Raw genomic sequence first — 19625 nt, forward strand, 5'->3', positions numbered from 1 at the left:
AAGTGAAGAGTTCCTCACATGCATTTCCGCATACGGGTTGACAAGCGCTTTCCAAGCGATTTTAGCATCACTTGGAAAGTGCTTGACAACTTGGTCACACTATAAAAATCCATGCAAGCAGCATGGATTTATATAGTGTGACCGTAAAAGAATGGTAAAAAATAAATATTATACTTACCTTCTGATGGCCCCCGGTGTCCTTATCCGATCCGTCCTGGCTTGACGTCAGCGGTCGTGTGACCTGTCACATGATTAAATGACGTCATGGCAGGTCCTTTTAGACCATCGCGAGCTGCCAGCAAGCCAGGACGGATCGGATAAGGACAGCGGGGGCCATCAGAAGGGGAGTATAATGTATATTTTTTATTTTATTCTTTTTTTTTACAGGTACTATGGTACCCGGGTCTGGAGGAGAGTCTCCTCTTCTCCAAACCCAGGTACCATCCGCACATTGAACCGCATGATATCTGCATGTGCACATGTAGTGATGCGGATGTCATGTGGTCCAATGCAAGTCAATGGCAGCGAAAACGCCGCTATTCCGCAAAATAATTGGTTGTGCTGCAGACCTTCTACCAAGCGTTTTTTAAGTGTTTCTGCAGCAGAATTATCAGTGAATAAGAATAGCGGTACCAGAGCGCCAATAACAGGGCAAAAATATTAAAAGGACTGATTTATTAATACACACACAACGCGTTTCGGTGGACACAGCCACCTTCATCAGGTGTGACAAGCAGCAAACAATTGATCCTTATATACATTTGACTAGGTATACAATTACTTAAAAGGGGCGGGGCCAGATACAGAGTAATACCTCTATATTAACCCCTTGAGTTCATATATGCTTAATAGAGTAAAAAGGATTGTTATAAAATAATGCCTAATGAAGCATATAGGGTTCTTATAAAAAGGATTCGCTGTAAAAAAAAAAACAACTTGTGAATCCTATAACCTTAATACTTCATAGGATATATTGTCATCTACCACCCTATATTTTAGATTATATAAAAAAAAAAATAATAATAATTTTTACATACAACATAAAACAATGCATAAATATAAAGTATAAAATTACAATCAGTTCCTATCATTGTAATTAGGAAAAGTAGACGAAGAAAGGAAAGAGAAAAAAAAGAGAAAAAAAAAAAATAATAAAATAATAATTCCAAAAAAAAAAAAAAAAAAAAAAAAAAAAATAATTTTTGGTTGTGCTGCAGACCTTCTACCAAGCGTTTTTTAAGTGTTTCTGCAGCAGAATTGGCGCTGCGGAAACGCTTAAAAAACGCATAGTGGGCACACAGCCTAGCACTTTGGTTTGTGTGTGGGCTAGGAGTTGGCATAAATGTGTGAGGCTACCTGAGCGTCTGCCTGTTGGAGCAATACAACAACTGAAGGCTTATGCAGTAAAAGGACTATGTTGAGAAGACATTAGATGGTGTGTTGCTGTTATAGTTTATTTGCATGTAGTTCCTCTCTAGACTCTCTACTCTAGTGTTACCTTCTAGTTCTTTCCTGTGTCTTAAGTGTTGTTAATACAATGAAGACAATGGTCTTTGTATGTTCTAAGTGGGCCAGGAGTCTGTTAGACTTTAGTCTGTGTCCATCACCTTAGTGTCCATTAGCTGAAGTGTCTGAAATTTGAATTAATCCTGAATTGAACCTGAAGGGAACTGAAGGTAACTGGATACTAAGTCACAGTAAACAATGTTTGTCTTTGTTTTCACTCTCACCCCCTTAATCCTTCACTTCTTACAACCACCCCTAATACCTACACCTAGTAATGAACTCTTCATCTCTCCCTCCATTCTCCCCACCCATCTCACCTCCTCCTCAGAGCTATTCCTCAACATACAATCCTTTGCCTCTAAACACAGACAGCCACCTCATGCCCTCTCCTGCTCCCGCCTACTAAAGCTTTCTCTGCTCCTCCTTACTGCCGGCGACATCTCTCCACATCCCGGTCCTCCTCACCACATCCCTACACTCACTTCCACCTCCTACCCACGATCTATCCCAAACTCTCGTAACCCTTCTAACCTTATACCCATCCGCCCAGCCCAAGCCTCCCCAGTCCCACTAATAGGAGCTCTATGGAACGCTCGCTTCGTCTGCAACAAACTTTCCTACATTCACGATCTCTTCATCACTAACAAGCTTTCCTTCCTCAGCATCACTGAAACCTGGCTCACCCCCTCCGACACAGCCTCTCCTGCTGCACTTTCGTATGGCGGATTCCACCTCTCCCATACCCCCCGCCCCACCGGCAAGCACGGTGGAGGAATAGGTTTCCTCCTCTCAGATAACTGCTCCTTCACCCATATCCCACTGCCACCCTCAATTACTCTCCCCTCTTTTGAAGTGCACTGCGTGCGCATCTACTCCCCATCCAACCTCCAACTGGCTGTCATCTACCGCCCCCCAGGATCAACCACCACTTTCTTTGACCACTTCACCACTTGGCTACTTCATTTCCTCTCCGTTGACATCCCCACTATCCTCATGGGTGACTTTAACATCCCCATTGACACTTCTCTCTCAGCTGCCTCTAAGCTTCTACCCCTCATTTCATCCTTCGGTCTTACTCAGTGGTCTTCCACACCCACCCACAAAGATGGCCACACACTGGACCTCATCTTCACCCGCCTCTGTTCCCCATCTAACCTCTCTAACTCACCTCTCCCTCTTTCTGACCACAACTTACTCACATTCTCTTCTCTCTCCTCTCCAGGGCAACAATCCCCACTCCACAAACTTGCATACCCTCACAGAAATCTCAAACACCTTGACCTACACTCGCTCTCTGAATCCCTCCTCCCTCTTACAGACATTAGTTCCTTACATGATGCAGATGTTGCTGCCTCTTTATACAACACCACAACCGCTGCAGCTCTCGATTCGGTCGCCCCCCTCACACATACCAAGGCTCGCACAATCAGACAACCCTGGCACAACAGCCTAACTAAAGAACTGCGACAGGCCTCCAGGGTTGCTAAGTGCAGATGGAAAAGGTCCCACTCCCATGAGCACTTCATCGCATTCAAACAGTCCCTCACTACCTTCAAGTCCACACTCACTGCAGCAAAACAAACATACTTCACATCTCTCATATCCTCCCTGTCTTACAACCCCAAACAACTATTCAACACCTTCAATTCTCTCCTCCGTCCCCCAGTGCCTCCTCCTTCTCCTCTTATTTCAGCCGAAGACTTTGCCTCATTCTTCAAGCAGAAGATTGACACCATCAGACAAAGCTTTTGCCTAAAGCCCCCACAGCCCCTCCCCACACCTACTCAACCCTCTTCCTCCAAAACCACCTTCTCCACCATTTCTGAAGATCAACTTTCCTCCTTACTCTCCAAATCACACCTCACCACCTGTAAACTTGACCCAATCCCGTCCCACCTCATCCCAAACCTTACCACTATCTTCATCCCAGCCCTAGCCCACCTCTTCAACCTGTTACTAACAACTGGTGTCTTCCCCTCATGCTTCAAACATGCCTCAATCACACCCATCCTCAAAAAGCCCTCCTTTGACCCATCCTCTGTGTCTAGCTATCGTCCCATATCACTTCTCCCCTATGCCTCAAAACTACTAGAACAACATGTCCATTCTGAACTGTCCTCCCACCTCTCCTCCTGCTCCCTCTTCGACCGCCTACAATCTGGTTTCAGATCGCACCATTCTACTGAAACTGCACTGACTAAAGTCACCAACGACCTACTAACCGCCAAATCTAAGCGACACTACTCTGTCCTCCTCCTCCTAGACCTGTCATCTGTCTTTGACACAGTGGACCATTCCCTCTTACTACAGACTCTCTCATCTATCGGCATCACAGACTTGGCCCTATCCTGGATCTCCTCATACCTAACAGACCGGACATTCAGGGTCTCCCACTCACACACCACCTCCTCATCTCGCCCCCTATCTGTCGGTGTCCCCCAAGGTTCAGCTCTAGGACCGCTGCTCTTCTCCACCTTCGGCCTGGGACAGCTCATAGAGTCTCACGGCTTTCATTATCACCTCTATGCTGATGACACACAGATCTACCTCTCTGGACTCGATATCACCTCCTTACTAACCAAAATCCCACAATGTCTGTCTGCTATTTCATCCTTCTTCTCTGACAGATTTCTAAAACTTAACATGGACAAAACAGAATTCATCATCTTTCCGCCATCTCATTCAACCCCCCCAACTGACCTATCTATCAACGTCAATGGCTGCCCACTATCCCCAGTCCCTCAAGCTTGCTGCCTTAGGGTAACCCTGGACTCTGAACTCTCCTTCAAACCACATATCCAAGCCCTTTCCACTTCCTGCCGACTCCAACTCAAAAATATTTCCCGGATCCGCACATTCTTCAACCATAAATCTGCAAAAACACTAGTGCACGCCCTCATCATCTTCTGCCTTGACTACTGCAACCTCCTGCTCTGTGGCCTCCCCTCTAACACTCTCGCACCCCTCCAATCTATCCTAAACTCTGCTGCTCGACTAATCAACCTGTCCCCCCGCTATTCCCCGGCCTCTCCTCTCTGTCAATCTCTTCACTGGCTCCCCATTGCTCAGAGACTCCAGTTCAAAACCCTAACCATGACATACAAAGCCATTCACAACCTGTCTCCTCCATATACCTCTGACCTAGTCTCCCGTTACATACCCGCATGCAACCTCCGATCCTCACAAGATCTCCTTCTCTACTCCCCTCTTATCTCCTCCTTCCACAATCGCATACAAGATTTCTCCCGTGCTTCCCCCCTACTCTGGAACTCTCTACCCCAACGTATCAGACTCTCGCCTACCGTGGAAACCTTCAAAAGGAACCTGAAGACCCACCTCTTCCAACAAGCCTACAAATCTGCAGTAACCACCGCTCCACCATACCGCTGCACGACCAGCTCTACCCTCACCTACTGTATCCTCACCCATCCCTTGTAGATTGTGAGCCCTCGCGGGCAGGGTCCTCGCTCCTTCTGTACCAGTCGCTGTCACATTGTGTTCAAGATTATTGTAATTGTTCTTGTATTATACCCCTTTTTCACATGTAAAGCACCATGGAATAAATGGCGCTATAATAATAAATAATAATAATAAGTAAAACATTTCATTCTCCTCTCCTCTCATTTATACCACATGGAACCAATCATCACAGATCAGAACATGACGTATATGCAAATTACAAGAAAACCATATGTTCAAGCGTGGTAAGCTCTTTTCTGTTTTTTTTTTCTGAAATTTGATGTAAGACTTTCATCAAGATTTTGGAGTTTTTCTGTGGGATGTTTTGCCCATTCACCCAGAAGATCAGTTGTGAGATCATAATCTGATGTTGGGTGAAGAGGCCGGGCTCACAAACTCTGTTAGAGTTCATACCAAAGGTATTTGATGGGGTTGAAGTCAGGGCTCTGTGAGGCCAGTCAAGCCATTCCACACCAAACCATGACTCCAATTCCTCAAGACCAGCAATGTTCATGCTGGTCCTAATGGGGGGAAAGGAGGAGTCTTGGAGTCAGCCACTGATAGATGCAGCTGATCGGTGATGGAAATCCATGCTATGAAGCTTGGAAGACCATTGGCGACTTTTATGCACCATGGGCCTCTTTCTCCTAATGTAGTGATGAATTGCTATCAGTTCACTGCTAAAATCTGTCTTCAGTGAATATTGATTTTCAGGTTGCGGAGGTATAAGATAACAGTTGCTGAGCATAGAAGTGTATGGAACATTAAAAAAAACTAAGCTCTGTGTGGTAATCGACACAGAGGAGGATAATTTAGTATGACAAACTGATTTATGTAACCAGGAGGCTTGGCTGAGAAATGGTAATTGAAGTTCAATGCATATCAATGTCAGGTCATAAAATGTACAACTATGTACTAAATAGTAAGAACAGTCACTGAAAAAGATATGGACGTAATGGTGGACAGCAAATTCAATTTTAGTGACCAGTGTTAGGCAGCTGCTATCAAGGCAAATAAAATCATGGGATGCATTATGGGTATGTGCACACGTTCAGGATTTGAAGCAGAAATTTCATGGGATGCATTATGGGTATGTGCACACGTTCAGGATTTGAAGCAGAAATTTCATGAGCGTTTTTGCCTCTCCCTGGCAGAAAAAACGCATACGGTTTTAACATGCATTTTTGTACATCAATGAATGCTTTTTGGAGCTAAATAAAGTTATATGATGGGACATTGCTTAAACCCTTGGATTACTATAGAACTGGGGTGAGTATATTGGTTAATTTAAATGATTAAAGAATGTGTCTGCTGTAATTCAAATAGAGTGTTTACACTGTCTCTGTGTGTTTATTTAACTCTTTACTTTACTTTAATTAAGTTTGGTCATGAAAAGGTCTGATTGACACCTTGACATAACCAAACAAAAGAGCTGGGTGTCAGCTAATCCCATTCATCCAATCTTCATTAGCATTTCTATTCATGTAATTTATGCGACTGCTGTGAGCTGTTAATTTTAGCCTGGGAAGGTGCCATTAACCAAACATTTTCCCTGGCTATAATTAACATTTCACAGCTGGTTCGTTAGCCACTATGTCCCCCGATCAGCACTCAGCAGCGCTTTGGACACAACGTATTTATGTTGTGTCCAAAACGCGGTGTTCTAATGCCGCACTTTAGTTGTCGGTACATGTGAATCAATCGGTCAAAATCTGCAGCAGAGACTAGCGTGTCCACTACAGAAATTGACATGCTGCGGGTGAGCTTGGGTACGTGGCCACGGTCAGGAGCTTGTTTATTCAGCGTCAACCTCGCAGCGTCCAGATGTTACAGTATAGTGGATGGGATCTCTAGAAATCCCATGTCCACTATGCGTGCATCAGAGGCTGCGAATCACCCGCAGACACTGACATGCGGCGCGTCTTTCAGGACCGCAGAATGTCAAATTCTCTTGCGGAGTCGCTAGTCTCCGCAACAGAAATTTGACCACTAGAAAGTATTGAATAAGGTAAATAAGCGTGGTTCAGTGAACACATCTGGATTTACCTGCGTTCAATAGAATGCAACATTTTGGACGCAGAAAAAAATTGCATCCAAAGCGCTGCTAAGTCCGGTTCGTGGGCACACAGCCTAAAATTAACACAGAGTCTAAAATCGTAGGCCCAAATTCGCTGCGGAATGGCTTTAGAAATGGTAATGCTGCGGATTTTACCGCAATGGTAATCCAGAGCGGAAATTTTCGCATCATGTGAACAGCACATGCGGATTACCATTGCTATACATGGCAGACCTATTAACATGCGGTTTTAATGCATTTCCGCGGTGGAAAAAAACGCCATGGAAACGCATAAAAACCGCATTGTGTGCACATAGCCTAAAAGAAGCATAGGTGCTCATAATAAGAACATACTTTTGTCTCTATACAAGTCAATAGTGCGGCCTCATATTCTAAGCCAAAAATTATACAGTTTTTTCTAAGAAGGACATAGGTGAACTAGAGCGGGTGCAGAGTAGAGTGAAAAGGTTAAGGGAATGGGTAATCTACAATACCAAGACAGGTTATCAAACTTGGGGTTATTCAGTCTATAAAAAGGAAAGTTTAGGGATGATCTTATTACAATGTACAAATATACGAATGGACAGTACAGAAATTTCTCCACAGATCTATTTACACTTAGGCAGGCAATAAGGTGGAATCCGCTACATCTACAGGAAAGAAGGTTCAATCATCGAAGACGGAGATTATTTACTGTAAAAGCAGTGAGATTATGTCACACTCTGCCGCATGATGTTGTAATGGTTGATTCACTACAAAAGTCCAAGGAGGGCCTGGATGCCTTTCTTGAGAAATATAATATTACAGGTTATAGGCACTAGATTCTGTGATGGGACGCTGATCCAGGGAACTAGTCTGATTGCTGTATGTGGAGTTGTGAAGGCATTTTTCCCTTAATATGGGGCAATTTGCATCTGCATGTTAGACTTTGACCAATCTGAGTCGGATGACCTATCCGGAGGATAAACAAAGAGCAAAAATGAACTGCTCACCTCACGCTACCAACTTGCACCTGAATGATTTCCCCAATGATTCACTGAATGCAGGGACACCTGTTGACCTCTCCAGGTAATCCATCGAAATGGTATAACAAACATGTGCAGTCTAGCATATGGTAAAACATTGCAATGGCTAGGACATATAACATTCGAAAAGCAGAGGAGATGGAGACCTTATCCTTCAGACATCCGTAGAGGGCATTTGTACAGTATTTTTTTTAGTTTTTATTTCAAGTCAATAAAAAAGATTTTGTATGTTTTACTGGATGCTGAACTATGCTCGAGCCTACAGCCGTGGCTGGGTTGCCGCAGGCACGAAATAGCAGTAAGTGGAAACTGTATCTGTCTATTGATGATTTGGTTGAACCCTCTTCCATGTTTATAGTACCTTGATTTGCTGCAAAAGAGAACTGGGATTAACTAATGCTAGATTAAACATAGGCACTTGCATTTACATTACTGACCATCTTATTAATACATACCAGCACTCTGCACTTTCTGGCATCTTCAGTCTGCTGCTATTGTTTATTAGGACTGCGTATGCTATTTTGAATATAGGCACTTGAACTTTCAATCCTTTTTAGCATTTTTCCTCCAGTATATTAGCACTCTGCACTTTAGACCTCATAACTGTATATAACTAGGGAAGAGAGATATAACCTACCTGCTGCGCATATAATACCTTATGCTATATTTTAATCTAATAGTTTTATATGAAATTCTATAATAAAATATATTGTTTTAAATGATGTATTTATGCCTCATTTAATAGAGACATTATGGTTGCTCTATTAGTGTTTTGTTTGTTTGTTACACTGTATCCTGGGGATAGGTTGTCAATATTATATGCCCTTTAACAGAATATTAGGGCTACTACCAGGAAAAGTACACTGTATAATCAAAAACCCATTGATATTTTTTAGGAACTGAATGCAAAAAAACAGAAATGTTTCATTATATTGGGCTAAAGGGCTGGAAGAACCCAATAGAGATTAGGGTTGTAGTGATAATTATCTTAAGGGGGGAAGGTTGTGTGCTAGGCTGTCAAACAAAGCAAGGCATTCAGTGGTGCTAGGCTGTCAGACAAAGCAGGGCACCCAGAAGTGCAGGGCACCCAGTGGTGCTAGGCTGTCAGACAAAGCAGGGCACCCAGAAGTGCAGGGCACCCAGTCGTGCTAGGCTGTCAGATAAAGCAGGGCACCAAGAAGTGCAGGGCATTCAGTGGTTCTAGGCTGTCAGATAAAGCAGGGCACCAAGAAGTGCAGGGCATTCAGTGGTGCTAGGCTGTCAGATAAAGCAGGGCACCCAGAAGTGCAGGGCACCCAGTGGTGCTAGGCTGTCAGACAAAGCAGGGCACCCAGAAGTGCAGGGCACCCAGTGGTGCTAGGCTGTCAGACAAAGCAGGGCACCCAGAAGTGCAGGGCACCCAGTGGTGCTAGGCTGTCAGATAAAGCAGGGCACCAAGAAGTGCAGGGCACCCAGTGGTGCTAGGCTGTCAGACAAAGCAGGGCACCCAGAAGTGCAGGGCACCTAGTCGTGCTAGGCTGTCAGATAAAGCAGGGCACCAAGAAGTGCAGGGCATTCAGTGGTTCTAGGCTGTCAGATAAAGCAGGGCACCAAGAAGTGCAGGGCATTCAGTGGTGCTAGGCTGTCAGATAAAGCAGGGCACCCAGAAGTGCAGGGCATCCAGTGGTGCTAGGCTGTCAGACAAAGCAGGGCACCCAGAAGTGCAGGGCACCCAGTGGTGCTAGGCTGTCAGACAAAGCAGGGCACCCAGAAGAGCAGGGCACCCAGTGGTGCTAGGCTGTCAGATAAAGCATGGCACCAAGAAGTGCAGGGCATTCAGTGGTGCTAGGCTGTCAGATAAAGCAGGGTACCCAGAAGTGCAGGGCACCCAGTGGTGCTAGGCTGTCAGACAAAGCAGGGCACCCAGAAGTGCAGGGCACCCAGTAGTGCTAGGCTTTCAGATAAAGCAGGGCACCAAGAAGTGCAGGGCATTCAGTGGTTCTAGGCTGTCAGATAAAGCAGGGCACCCAGAAGTGCAGGGCACCCAGTGGTGCTAGGCTGTCAGACAAAGCAGGGCACCCAGAAGTGCAGGGCATCCAGTGGTGCTAGGATGTCAGACAAAGCAGGGCACCGAGTGGTGCTAGGCTGTCAAAAAAAGCAGGACACCCAGTGGTGCTAGGCTGTCAGACAAAGCAGGGCACCCAGCGGTGCTAGGCTGTCAGACAAAGCAGGAAACCCAGTGAAGGCAGGATTTTATTCTAGGTGTGTTTTTCTTTCTGATCACTATAAACAGACTCAGACCAATTTTCCTTGAAAGCCTTTTCATACCGGTAGGTTACAAGTTGTATTTAAAAAATAAAAGCAAAGACAAGCCAGACACTATTTCCCTAATGAGACAATGTAGTAATAGATCAAAATAAAAAATAGACAGCAATGGACAAACATTAATACAGTTATTGCAATTGATAATGAAATGGTTAGTTATTAAGTCTGGTGATATGCTCAGCATTAATGAGGCTAGGAGGCATATATTTAAACTAAAAAAAAAAATTATATAAAAAAGGAAAAAACAACAGTTTTCCACTTTAAGCAGTAGGACGTTGTTAGTTAAATTGCGGTAATTAAAAAGTTCAGTTTATTAAGCAAACACCTTCCTGATAATAGACTTACGTGGCATTATTCCTTGGTTCACCAACTCTTCCCTTGTCCGCCTCTGTTGGAGCTTCAGCTGTAACACTATAGGAGAAAAAAGAACTCTTAGTTCCACCATCACAAAAGACCTCAGAATATTCTCTACAGTTTGTTTTAGCAGCAATGAATTCCCCACCCTCTCAGATAGCAGAAGTGGATCTGATCACAGTAGTGTTGCAGTTTCCGTCATTTCGGATGCTGAAGGAAGTTGCTTGTGGTATTTTAGAACAAGATAAACGAACATGCACACTATATTCTAGCTCTACTACAGCATAAAAATAACACGATACTTAAGAGCTAGTACTAGAAACATATTTTAAGCCCTTTAGTATACATGCAAATAATAAAAAGCAATATATATAAAAAGCTGATGACAATGTACTTAGGTCTATTTAGGTGGGAAGAAATATTGCAAAAAAAAAAGTTTTTTAAAGTGAACATATCAAATTGTTATGTTTCTAGTTCTCTGCATTGTCCATAATTTCTATGGAGTTTGTATGATTCAGCAGAACATTTTTTTACAACTGCTTTATACAAATTGCAGTTTAGCAGTAATGTGGCTGATGAGGAACTATGGGCTTGGGGTATACTACTAAAAATTGGTTGGTGTGCCAGTGGTGTGGCTCTAGCAATTAAAGGGGTTGCCCACTATTAGGACAACCCCTTCGACAACCCCTTCTTGATCTAAATATTTAGCTTCAATAAAATAAAAAAAGCCTATACTCATCTCCCATGCTGGCGCTGTTGTCGAGTTGTCGGCACTCGCGGTCTTGGGGCTTTCATGCGGTTGTTGTGACATGTGATGACTCGGCACCCAATCAGCGCTGGAGTCACTGTCTCCGCCTTCGTGCGAATTGACCATGAAGAGGAGTCGGGGCTGCAGCTGATCTCTGACTTCATCTTCATCTTCATGTTCAATTTATCCGAGGGCGGAGACAGTGACGCCAGCACTCATTACGTGTGGCGGAAAGGCGATTCCGGCAGCTAAATAGGAAAGGGTTCTTTACAGTTAGAGCGGTCAGTCTGTTGAATGCCCAACCACAAGAGGTAGTGATGGCAGACACCATAACAGCTTTTTAAAAATGATGGATGTTTTTCTCACAATAAATGGAATTGTGGGTTATAGATAATCTAGTGATAGAAAATGTGTCAAGGAAGGTTGAACTTGATGGACCCATGTATTTTTTCAACCTATAACTAGGTTATAGAAATTCTGAATATTTTTTTTTTTATCCCTGTGAAAACTCTACTCAAAACAAACTTGGAGTAGAGGTAGGCAAGTCATATACTGTATTTTTAGTCTATAAAATGCATCTGATTAAAAGCACTTCTCAATCAATTTCTACAAAAAGCCTCTCCAGCCGCCACATGGTGCAGCTTAAGGCTCGCTATTGTTAATTTTCGGTGTCGTTTTTAAAAATTAATTCCTTTCATCTTGAAATTTTCATCTTGAACCATATATGGGTGAAACCATACAAAAAACTGCACCTCACCAACAAATGGGTGTGCCTTTTATGTAAGACCCGCCTGGTTAGTTTGAGAAGCAATGGTCTGTGAGACACACTCAGGATTACAAAGCAGGAAATAGGGAAAATATAATAAAACCAACCATTCCCTTCATACTAACAGCAGCATTCCTTTTTGCTTGATTTAAGCACAAGTTCTGAGTAACTTTGAAAAATGTAAAAGGTGTATTCTCAAGATATGAATCATGTCTGATTGTGTCTTACATAGAAATACAATATTTCCAAATACATATGCAATATAATGTGCTATTTCTTTGTAATGACCATTTCAATAATTTGGGGACTCTCTGGGGTCCTTTTTTCTCCTTGGCAGCCTACACTCAGCGCACGTTCATGAGTATTTTCACAATACTGTTGTCTGATAACCTGGGAAGAGGGAGGGGACCCGGGAATAGGAGCCACCCTGATAACCCAGGAACAGGAGGGGGGCACCCACCCTGTCCCTAATGCAAAGGGCACCATAGCTATCCCTACTCCCCAGGTTACTTCTGATGGTGAAGGTACTAGGGCCATGTACCTTTCTGTTCTCCTGAATCAGCGCTTATCTTTCCCTCTTCCCAGGGAAGTGGGGAAGAATAGCGCAAGTAAATACACAAACCAGACAAACAAGCAAAACACGTACAGGGATAAATGAAAGTACCAAACATACAAAATATGCACTCACAGACAACAGAGAGAAAACACCAAAGGAATTGGGAAGGTAAACAAAAATAGTAGAGGATGGGACTATGCACACAACCAAAACTCCAAGCAACAATCACAGAACAACTCTCCTTAAACACCTCTACCGCACACAGAATCCTCCACTCCTCAAAAGGCAGTATAAGACTTAACACTGACAATACAGATTGCCAGAGCAGAGATTATATAGGAGAGGGGAGAGGCTGCTACTGCACAGCTGAGAACTTCCGAGAAGGAAGCTACAGAGACTCGAGGCTGAGCAATTTATCTCCTGCACTGCTGAAACCAGAACCATTTAATAAGAGGAAGAAGTGCTTGTATTCAGTGCAGGAGTACGTCAACTCAGATGCCGTGGTCGTCTGGCTCCTCTATGTTGCGATAAACCCGTGACAGGTATGACATAAGATTCTATTCATCTTATTATACTCTTAGTGTTACTGTCTCAATACTGGCATTTTCAGCTTATGACCATTGTGTCCATCATATACAGTTGTGCTCAAAAGTTTTCATACCCTGGCAGAATTTTTGCTTTCTTGGCCTTGTTTCAGGGAATATGAATGATAACAAAAAAACTTTTTTTCCACTCATGGTTATTGGTTGGGTGAAGCCATTTATTGTCAAACTACTGTGTTTTCGCTTTTTAAATCTTAATGGCAACCAAAAACATCCAAATGACCCTGATCAAAAGTTCACATACCCTGGTGATTTTGGCCTGATAACATGCTCAGAATTTAACACAAATGGGTGTGAATGGCTACTAAAGGTAGCATCCTCACCTGTGACCGGTTTGCTTGTAATCAGGGTGTGTGCATAAAAGCTGAGTGAGTTTCTGAGATCCAGACAGACTCTTGCATCTTTCATCCAGCCACTGACGTTTCTGGATTGTGAGTCATGGGGAAAGCAAAAGAATTGTCAACGGATCTACGGGAAAAGGTAGTTGAGCTGTATAACACAGGAAAGGGATACGAATAAATATCCAAGGAATTGATAATGCCAGTCAGCAGTGTTCAAACTGTGATTAACAAATCGAAAATCATGGGCTCTGTAAAAACGAAACCACGGTCAGGTAGACCAACAAAAATTTCGGCCACAACTGCCAGGAAAATTGTACGGGATGCAAAGAAAAACCCACAAATAACATCAGCTGAAATTCAGGACTCTCTGAAAACTAGCGGTGTGGCTGTTTCAAGATGCACAATAAGGAGGCACTTGAAGAAAAATGAGCTGCATGGTCGAGTCGCCAGAAGAAAGCCATTACTGCGCAAATGCCGCAAAGTATCTCACCTATAGTACGCCAAACAGCACAGAGACAAGCCTCAAAACTTCTGGAACAAGGTAATTTGGAGTGATGAGACCAAAATTGAACTTTCTGGCCACAACAATAAACATTACATTTGGAGAAAGGTCAACAAGACCTATGATGAAAGGAACACCATTCCTATTGTAAAGCATGGAGGTGGATCACTGAAATTTGGGGATGTGTGAGCTACAAAGGCACAGGAAACTTGGTAAAGGTTGAAGGAAAGATGAATGCAGCATGTTATGAGCAAATACTGAAGGCAAATTTGCTCTCATTAGCCCGGAAGCTGCGCATGGGACGTACTTGGACGTTCCAACATGAAAACGATCCAAAACACAAGGCCAAGTCGACCTGTCATTGGCTACAGCAGAACAAAGTGAAGGTTCTGGAGTGGCCATCTTAGTCTCCTGACCTCAATATCATTGAGCCACTCTGGGGAGATCTCAAACACGCAGTTTATGCTAGACAGCCCAGAAATTTACAGGAACTGGAGTCTTTTTGCCAAGAAGAATGGGCATATTTACCATCTGAGAAAATAAAGAACCTCATCCACAACTACCACAAAAGACTTCAAGCTGTCATTGATGTTAAAGGGGGCAATACACGGTATTAAGAACTGGGGTATGTGAACTTTTCATCAGGGTCATTTGGATGTTTTTGGTTGTCATTAAGATTTAAAAAGAGAAAACACAGTAGTTTGACAATAAATGGCTTCACCCAACCAATAACCATGAGTGGAGAAAAAGTTTTTTTGTTATCATTCATATTCTCTAAAACAAGGCCAAGAAAGCAAAAATTCTGCCGGGGTATGTAAACTTATGAGCACAACTGTATGTATGTACAGTACAGACCAAAAGTTTGGACACACCTTCTCATTTAAAGATTTTTCTGTATTTTCATGACTATGAAAATTGTACATTCACACTGAAGGCATCAAAACTATGAATTAACACATGTGGAATTATATACTTAACAAAAAAGTGTGAAACAACTGAAAATATGTCTTATATTCTAGGTTCTTCAAAGTAGCCACCTTTTGCTTTGATGACTGCTTTGCACACTATTGGCATTCTCTTGATGAGCTTCAAGAGGTAGTCACCGGAAATGGTTTTCACTTCACAGGTGTGCCCAGTCAGGTTTAATAAGTGGGATTTCTTGCCTTATAAATGGGATTGGGACCATCAGTTGTGTTGTGCAGAAGTCTGGTGGATACACAGCTTATAGTCCTACTGAATAGACAGTTAGCAGCTTTTTTCTTGCCATAATACAAATTCTAAGTAAAGAAAAACGAGTGGCCTTCATTACTTTAAGAAATGAAGGTCTGTCAGTCCGAAAAATTGGGCAAACTTTGAAAGTGTCCCCAAGTGCAGTTGCAAAAACCATCAAGCGCTACAAAGAAACTGGCTCACACGAGGACCGCCCCAGGAAAGGAAGACCAAGAGTCACCTCTGCTTCTGAAGATAAGTTTATCAGAGTCACCAACCTCAGAAATCGCAGGTTAACGGCAGCTCAGATTAGAGACCAATGGAGGTGAACGGATGGACTCTACATGCCTGGTTCCCACCGTGAAGCATGGAGGAGGAGGTGTGATGGTGCTTTGCTGGTGACACTGTTGGAGATTTATTCAAAATTGAAGGCATACTGAACCAGCATGGCTACCACAGCATCTTGCAGCAGCATGCTATTCCATCCGGTTTGCGTTTAGTTGGACCATCATTTATTTTTCAACAGGACAATGACCCCAAACACACCTCCAGGCTGTGTAAGGGCTATTTGAACAAGAAGGAGAGTGATGGGGTACTACGCCAGATGACCTGGCCTCCACAGTCACCAGACCTGAACCCAATCGAGATGGTTTGGGTTGAGCTGGACCGCAGAGTGAAGGCAAAAGGGCCAACAAGTGCTAAGCATCTCTGGGAACTCCTTCAAGATTGTTGGAAGACCATTTCCGGTGACTACCTCTTGAAGCTCATCAAGAGAATGCCAAGAGTGTGCAAAGCAGTCATCAAAGCAAAAGGTGGCTACTTTGAAGAACCTAGAATATAAGACATATTTTCAGTTGTTTCACACTTTTTTGTTAAGTATATAATTCCACATGTGTTAATCCATAGTTTTGATGCCTTCAGTGTGAATGTACAATTTTCATAGTCATGAAAATACAGAAAAATCTTTAAATGAGAAGGTGTGTCCAAATGTTTGGTCTGTACTGTATGTATTGTGTTTATGCAGGTATTTTGTAATGCCCTACACACACTACTGTGTGCTGTTGTGTTTAGCTGTCTTTGTACTGTTTTATCTGTCTTGTAGCACTGCTTTAAATATCTGTACCAATAAAAGTATATTTATTTAGCAAAATACTCCAATGTTGTTTTCCGGTTTTCTATTGTTTCATTATGGAGTTGTTTTTTGTGTCTGTGCTAGGTACAATTTTCTACTACGTTTACTTAGTTAATTATGTACCTATTGGATTTTCATTTCTTAGTTGCTAACTACCCGCCTCTTCTACCCATTGCAGTCACAGACAGCTCCTGCCGGCGATTCAGCTGCTTATAGTCATCAGAGCAGCTCTTCCTCTTCCGGGCTGCTCTGTCAATAGGGCTCGTCTGCTGATGTCATGCTTATTGATAGCCGGCTCCCCGCAGTTAGGATGTTGACCATAGGCATCATAAGCATGTAGCAGAATCTGGTAGTCTGTATAAAATGATTCGTTTATATAGTTAGCAGGGCAGGACCAGCAGTGTCAGTACCAAGCAATTTGTCCACACAAATTAAGAGGAGCACAGAAATAAGCAGCCTACAAAAATATGAGAAATGTGCAGAGAAAGTAGAAGTAAGTATAAGAATAATTATTTCTTGGGTAATATGTTCCTCAGGTACACTGTGGCCAAGCCTGTGAAGGAAATGTGTGTTGGGAGAATATGCTATAAGGCAAAGATTCTAATACCGGGTACACGGGAAAACAAAAAAAAACCAAGAGCTTCAGAAAAATTATATAAAACCAGATATAAAGTCCCAAAAATACTTTTTGTGGAGCAGGAAGTCTACAAAGTTCCTCTGTAACAGAACAGTTTTAAAAAAATATTCTGTAGTGACCACTCAATAGAACAAAGTCTGCGAGGGTTTCAGCTTGTATACGCCACAGATTATGTGTTTTCAATATGTATTCCCAAAGGCGTTGTCTGACAAATGCTGTAATTGATGTTTTCACTTAGGTGCTTGACTTTAAAGGCAATAATAAGGTCTATAAAGTAAAACAGCTTCGAATGGTGTGGTATTGTAAAACATTAAATTATTGATCAAAGACTAGCAGTTATGAGGGACGTGGCTAGGAGGGTGGTCTGTACAGAATTGTGGAACAGAACTCCTCATCTGGATATAAATCCTGCCAACATACCAGCCATCCAGGACTTCTAAACCATCCAGCAGTATTATCCTGCTCTAGGACCAGCTGTATTACTTGGGACAGTTTCTTCCTCCCAGTAGACAGGCAAGTGCTGACAATCCCCTCCACCCTCCCTGCTTTCTGTACTACACGGGCACCCCCCAGCTACCCTACTCATAAGCTACCCTGCTTACTTGGTTTCATCTCCCCTCAGCCTTGCACATTGAACACATCACGGCCAGTATCCAGTACATGACCTGAGCAGTGGTGTCCACTCAGTACAGCTTCCTCCTCTCTCCAGTGACAGCGCCCCTTACCCTCCCCTGAGCCATGAGCTCTCAGACTCAGATTATTTTGTGCCATCTGAGCTCACACTCCACATGGCTTTCCAGGGCGCCCCTAGTTCTAAGGACCTGCTTAGCGCACACAGTCCCAAGGCATTGCGTGACACTGTTCTCTACTGTACTACAATCAAGTATTAAAGGGGTGGTCCGAAATCCAAATCCATTTTCATCCTTAATCGTTATATATTTGATGCCATAATCTAAATTATTTTCTAACATATTTGAATTAAAAAGTCCATATCCGCCCCTGACTACAATATCTAACGGCTTTTCTCTCTTTTTTTCTACTTCCTTATTGATGACGCTTTGTTTGAGAATCCCAGTGCATGGGAATTTTTAATTCAAGTAAATTAGATCATAGTTTATATTATGGCATCAAATAGACGGAGATTAAAGATAAAAATTCATTTGGATTCCGGACCACCACTTTAAACAACATTTTAATATAAAACAACTGGACTCTGTCTTCATAACCTTTTCATATATAAATTAGCATATATAAATATTTGAAGCAGAGCAAAGGACTTCTGATATCTTTCTATATTTCTAAGCATTTATAGTCCAGAGCATTTCATCAACAATGCACATCTCTACATTCTACAACCATATTACTTACCTGTTACCGTCTCACCATGAGCTGCAATATAGGTCCAGCTGCAGTGGATAAACTTCAAGAATTCACCAGAGGTGATACGTTTAAAGGAGTATAACCCCTAAAGCTGTGGAGCTGCACAGGCCGCTGTTTTCTGATGAAGAGTTAGAGGAGGAACCTACCCTGCACACGTCTCTGAACTACTACTGAAGGCCATTTCAGCCTGTAAAACTTCCCTCACAGGGAAAATAGCGGAAGTCAAAATAGATGTTCGCATGTTACACCACGACATGCAGGCACTGCAGGAGAATGATCATCAATATGGAATACCGGGTGTCTCATGCTGAAGACAGAGTGACTCCACTTTCCATAATTGTAACAACGCCAACCAGAATAGTGGACGCCTGGCCACAAGTGGCAGGTGGCTTGTATAACCAGTTGCACAGAAATAATATACAGATTGTTGACTATCCAGAGCATTTTATTACGTTTTGGCTGAAATCTAATCCGGGCAATGAGTTTTCCCCAATGTTTTTTTTATGGAGAGAGGTCACAATACTGGAGAAGCCACCTCTCCTTGGGGCACCAACAAGACAACTATTGGCTCATCTTATAAATTGCAGAAACTGCGAAACAGCTCTCTAAGTTGGCAAGACAAAAGCAACCCTTTAAAGGATCACTTTGCTAATAAGGCTGCGTGCACACGATGCGTCTTTCATGCGTTTATGCTGCGGAATTTCCGCAGCGGAAACGCATCAAAAAAGCATGGTAATCCGCACCCCATGGTCCCCAATGGCATTCCGCAATGTCAATGCACATGCTGCGGATTTTTCCGCAGCGTTTTTGCAACGCAAATAAATCCGCAGCATGTTCATTAATTTTGCGGAAGCGCCGCCATTGACTTGCATTGAGACGCATAGAATCCGTGTCTGTACATTTGTACAAGCGGATTTTATGCATCTCTATGTGCGGATGGTACCCAGTTCTGGAGGAGAGGAGACTCTCATCCAGACCTGGGTACCATTGTACCTGTAAAAAAAGAATAAAATAAAAAATAAAGTTATATTCACCTGTCCGGCGGCTT

The 19625-nt window shown here is 43.0% G+C and overlaps 1 protein-coding gene across 3 annotated transcripts in view; it reads right to left on the reverse strand.

The window, feature by feature from the left end:
* MRTFA (myocardin related transcription factor A) overlaps window positions 1–19625 on the reverse strand; it is a 129169-nt gene that overhangs the window by 93460 nt on the left and 16084 nt on the right. For all 3 annotated transcript variants that reach the window (XM_073644167.1, XM_073644169.1, XM_073644170.1), the window contains one exon: window positions 10696–10761. In XM_073644167.1, the coding sequence (XP_073500268.1) occupies window positions 10696–10761 (66 nt within the window). The remainder of the gene's footprint in view (window positions 1–10695; window positions 10762–19625) is intronic.

The sequence above is a fragment of the Phyllobates terribilis genome, unplaced genomic scaffold, assembly GCF_046119375.1.
Source record: "Phyllobates terribilis strain yellow unplaced genomic scaffold, ASM4611937v1 Scaffold_8__6_contigs__length_399053987, whole genome shotgun sequence".
Lineage (NCBI taxonomy): Eukaryota > Metazoa > Chordata > Amphibia > Anura > Dendrobatidae > Phyllobates > Phyllobates terribilis.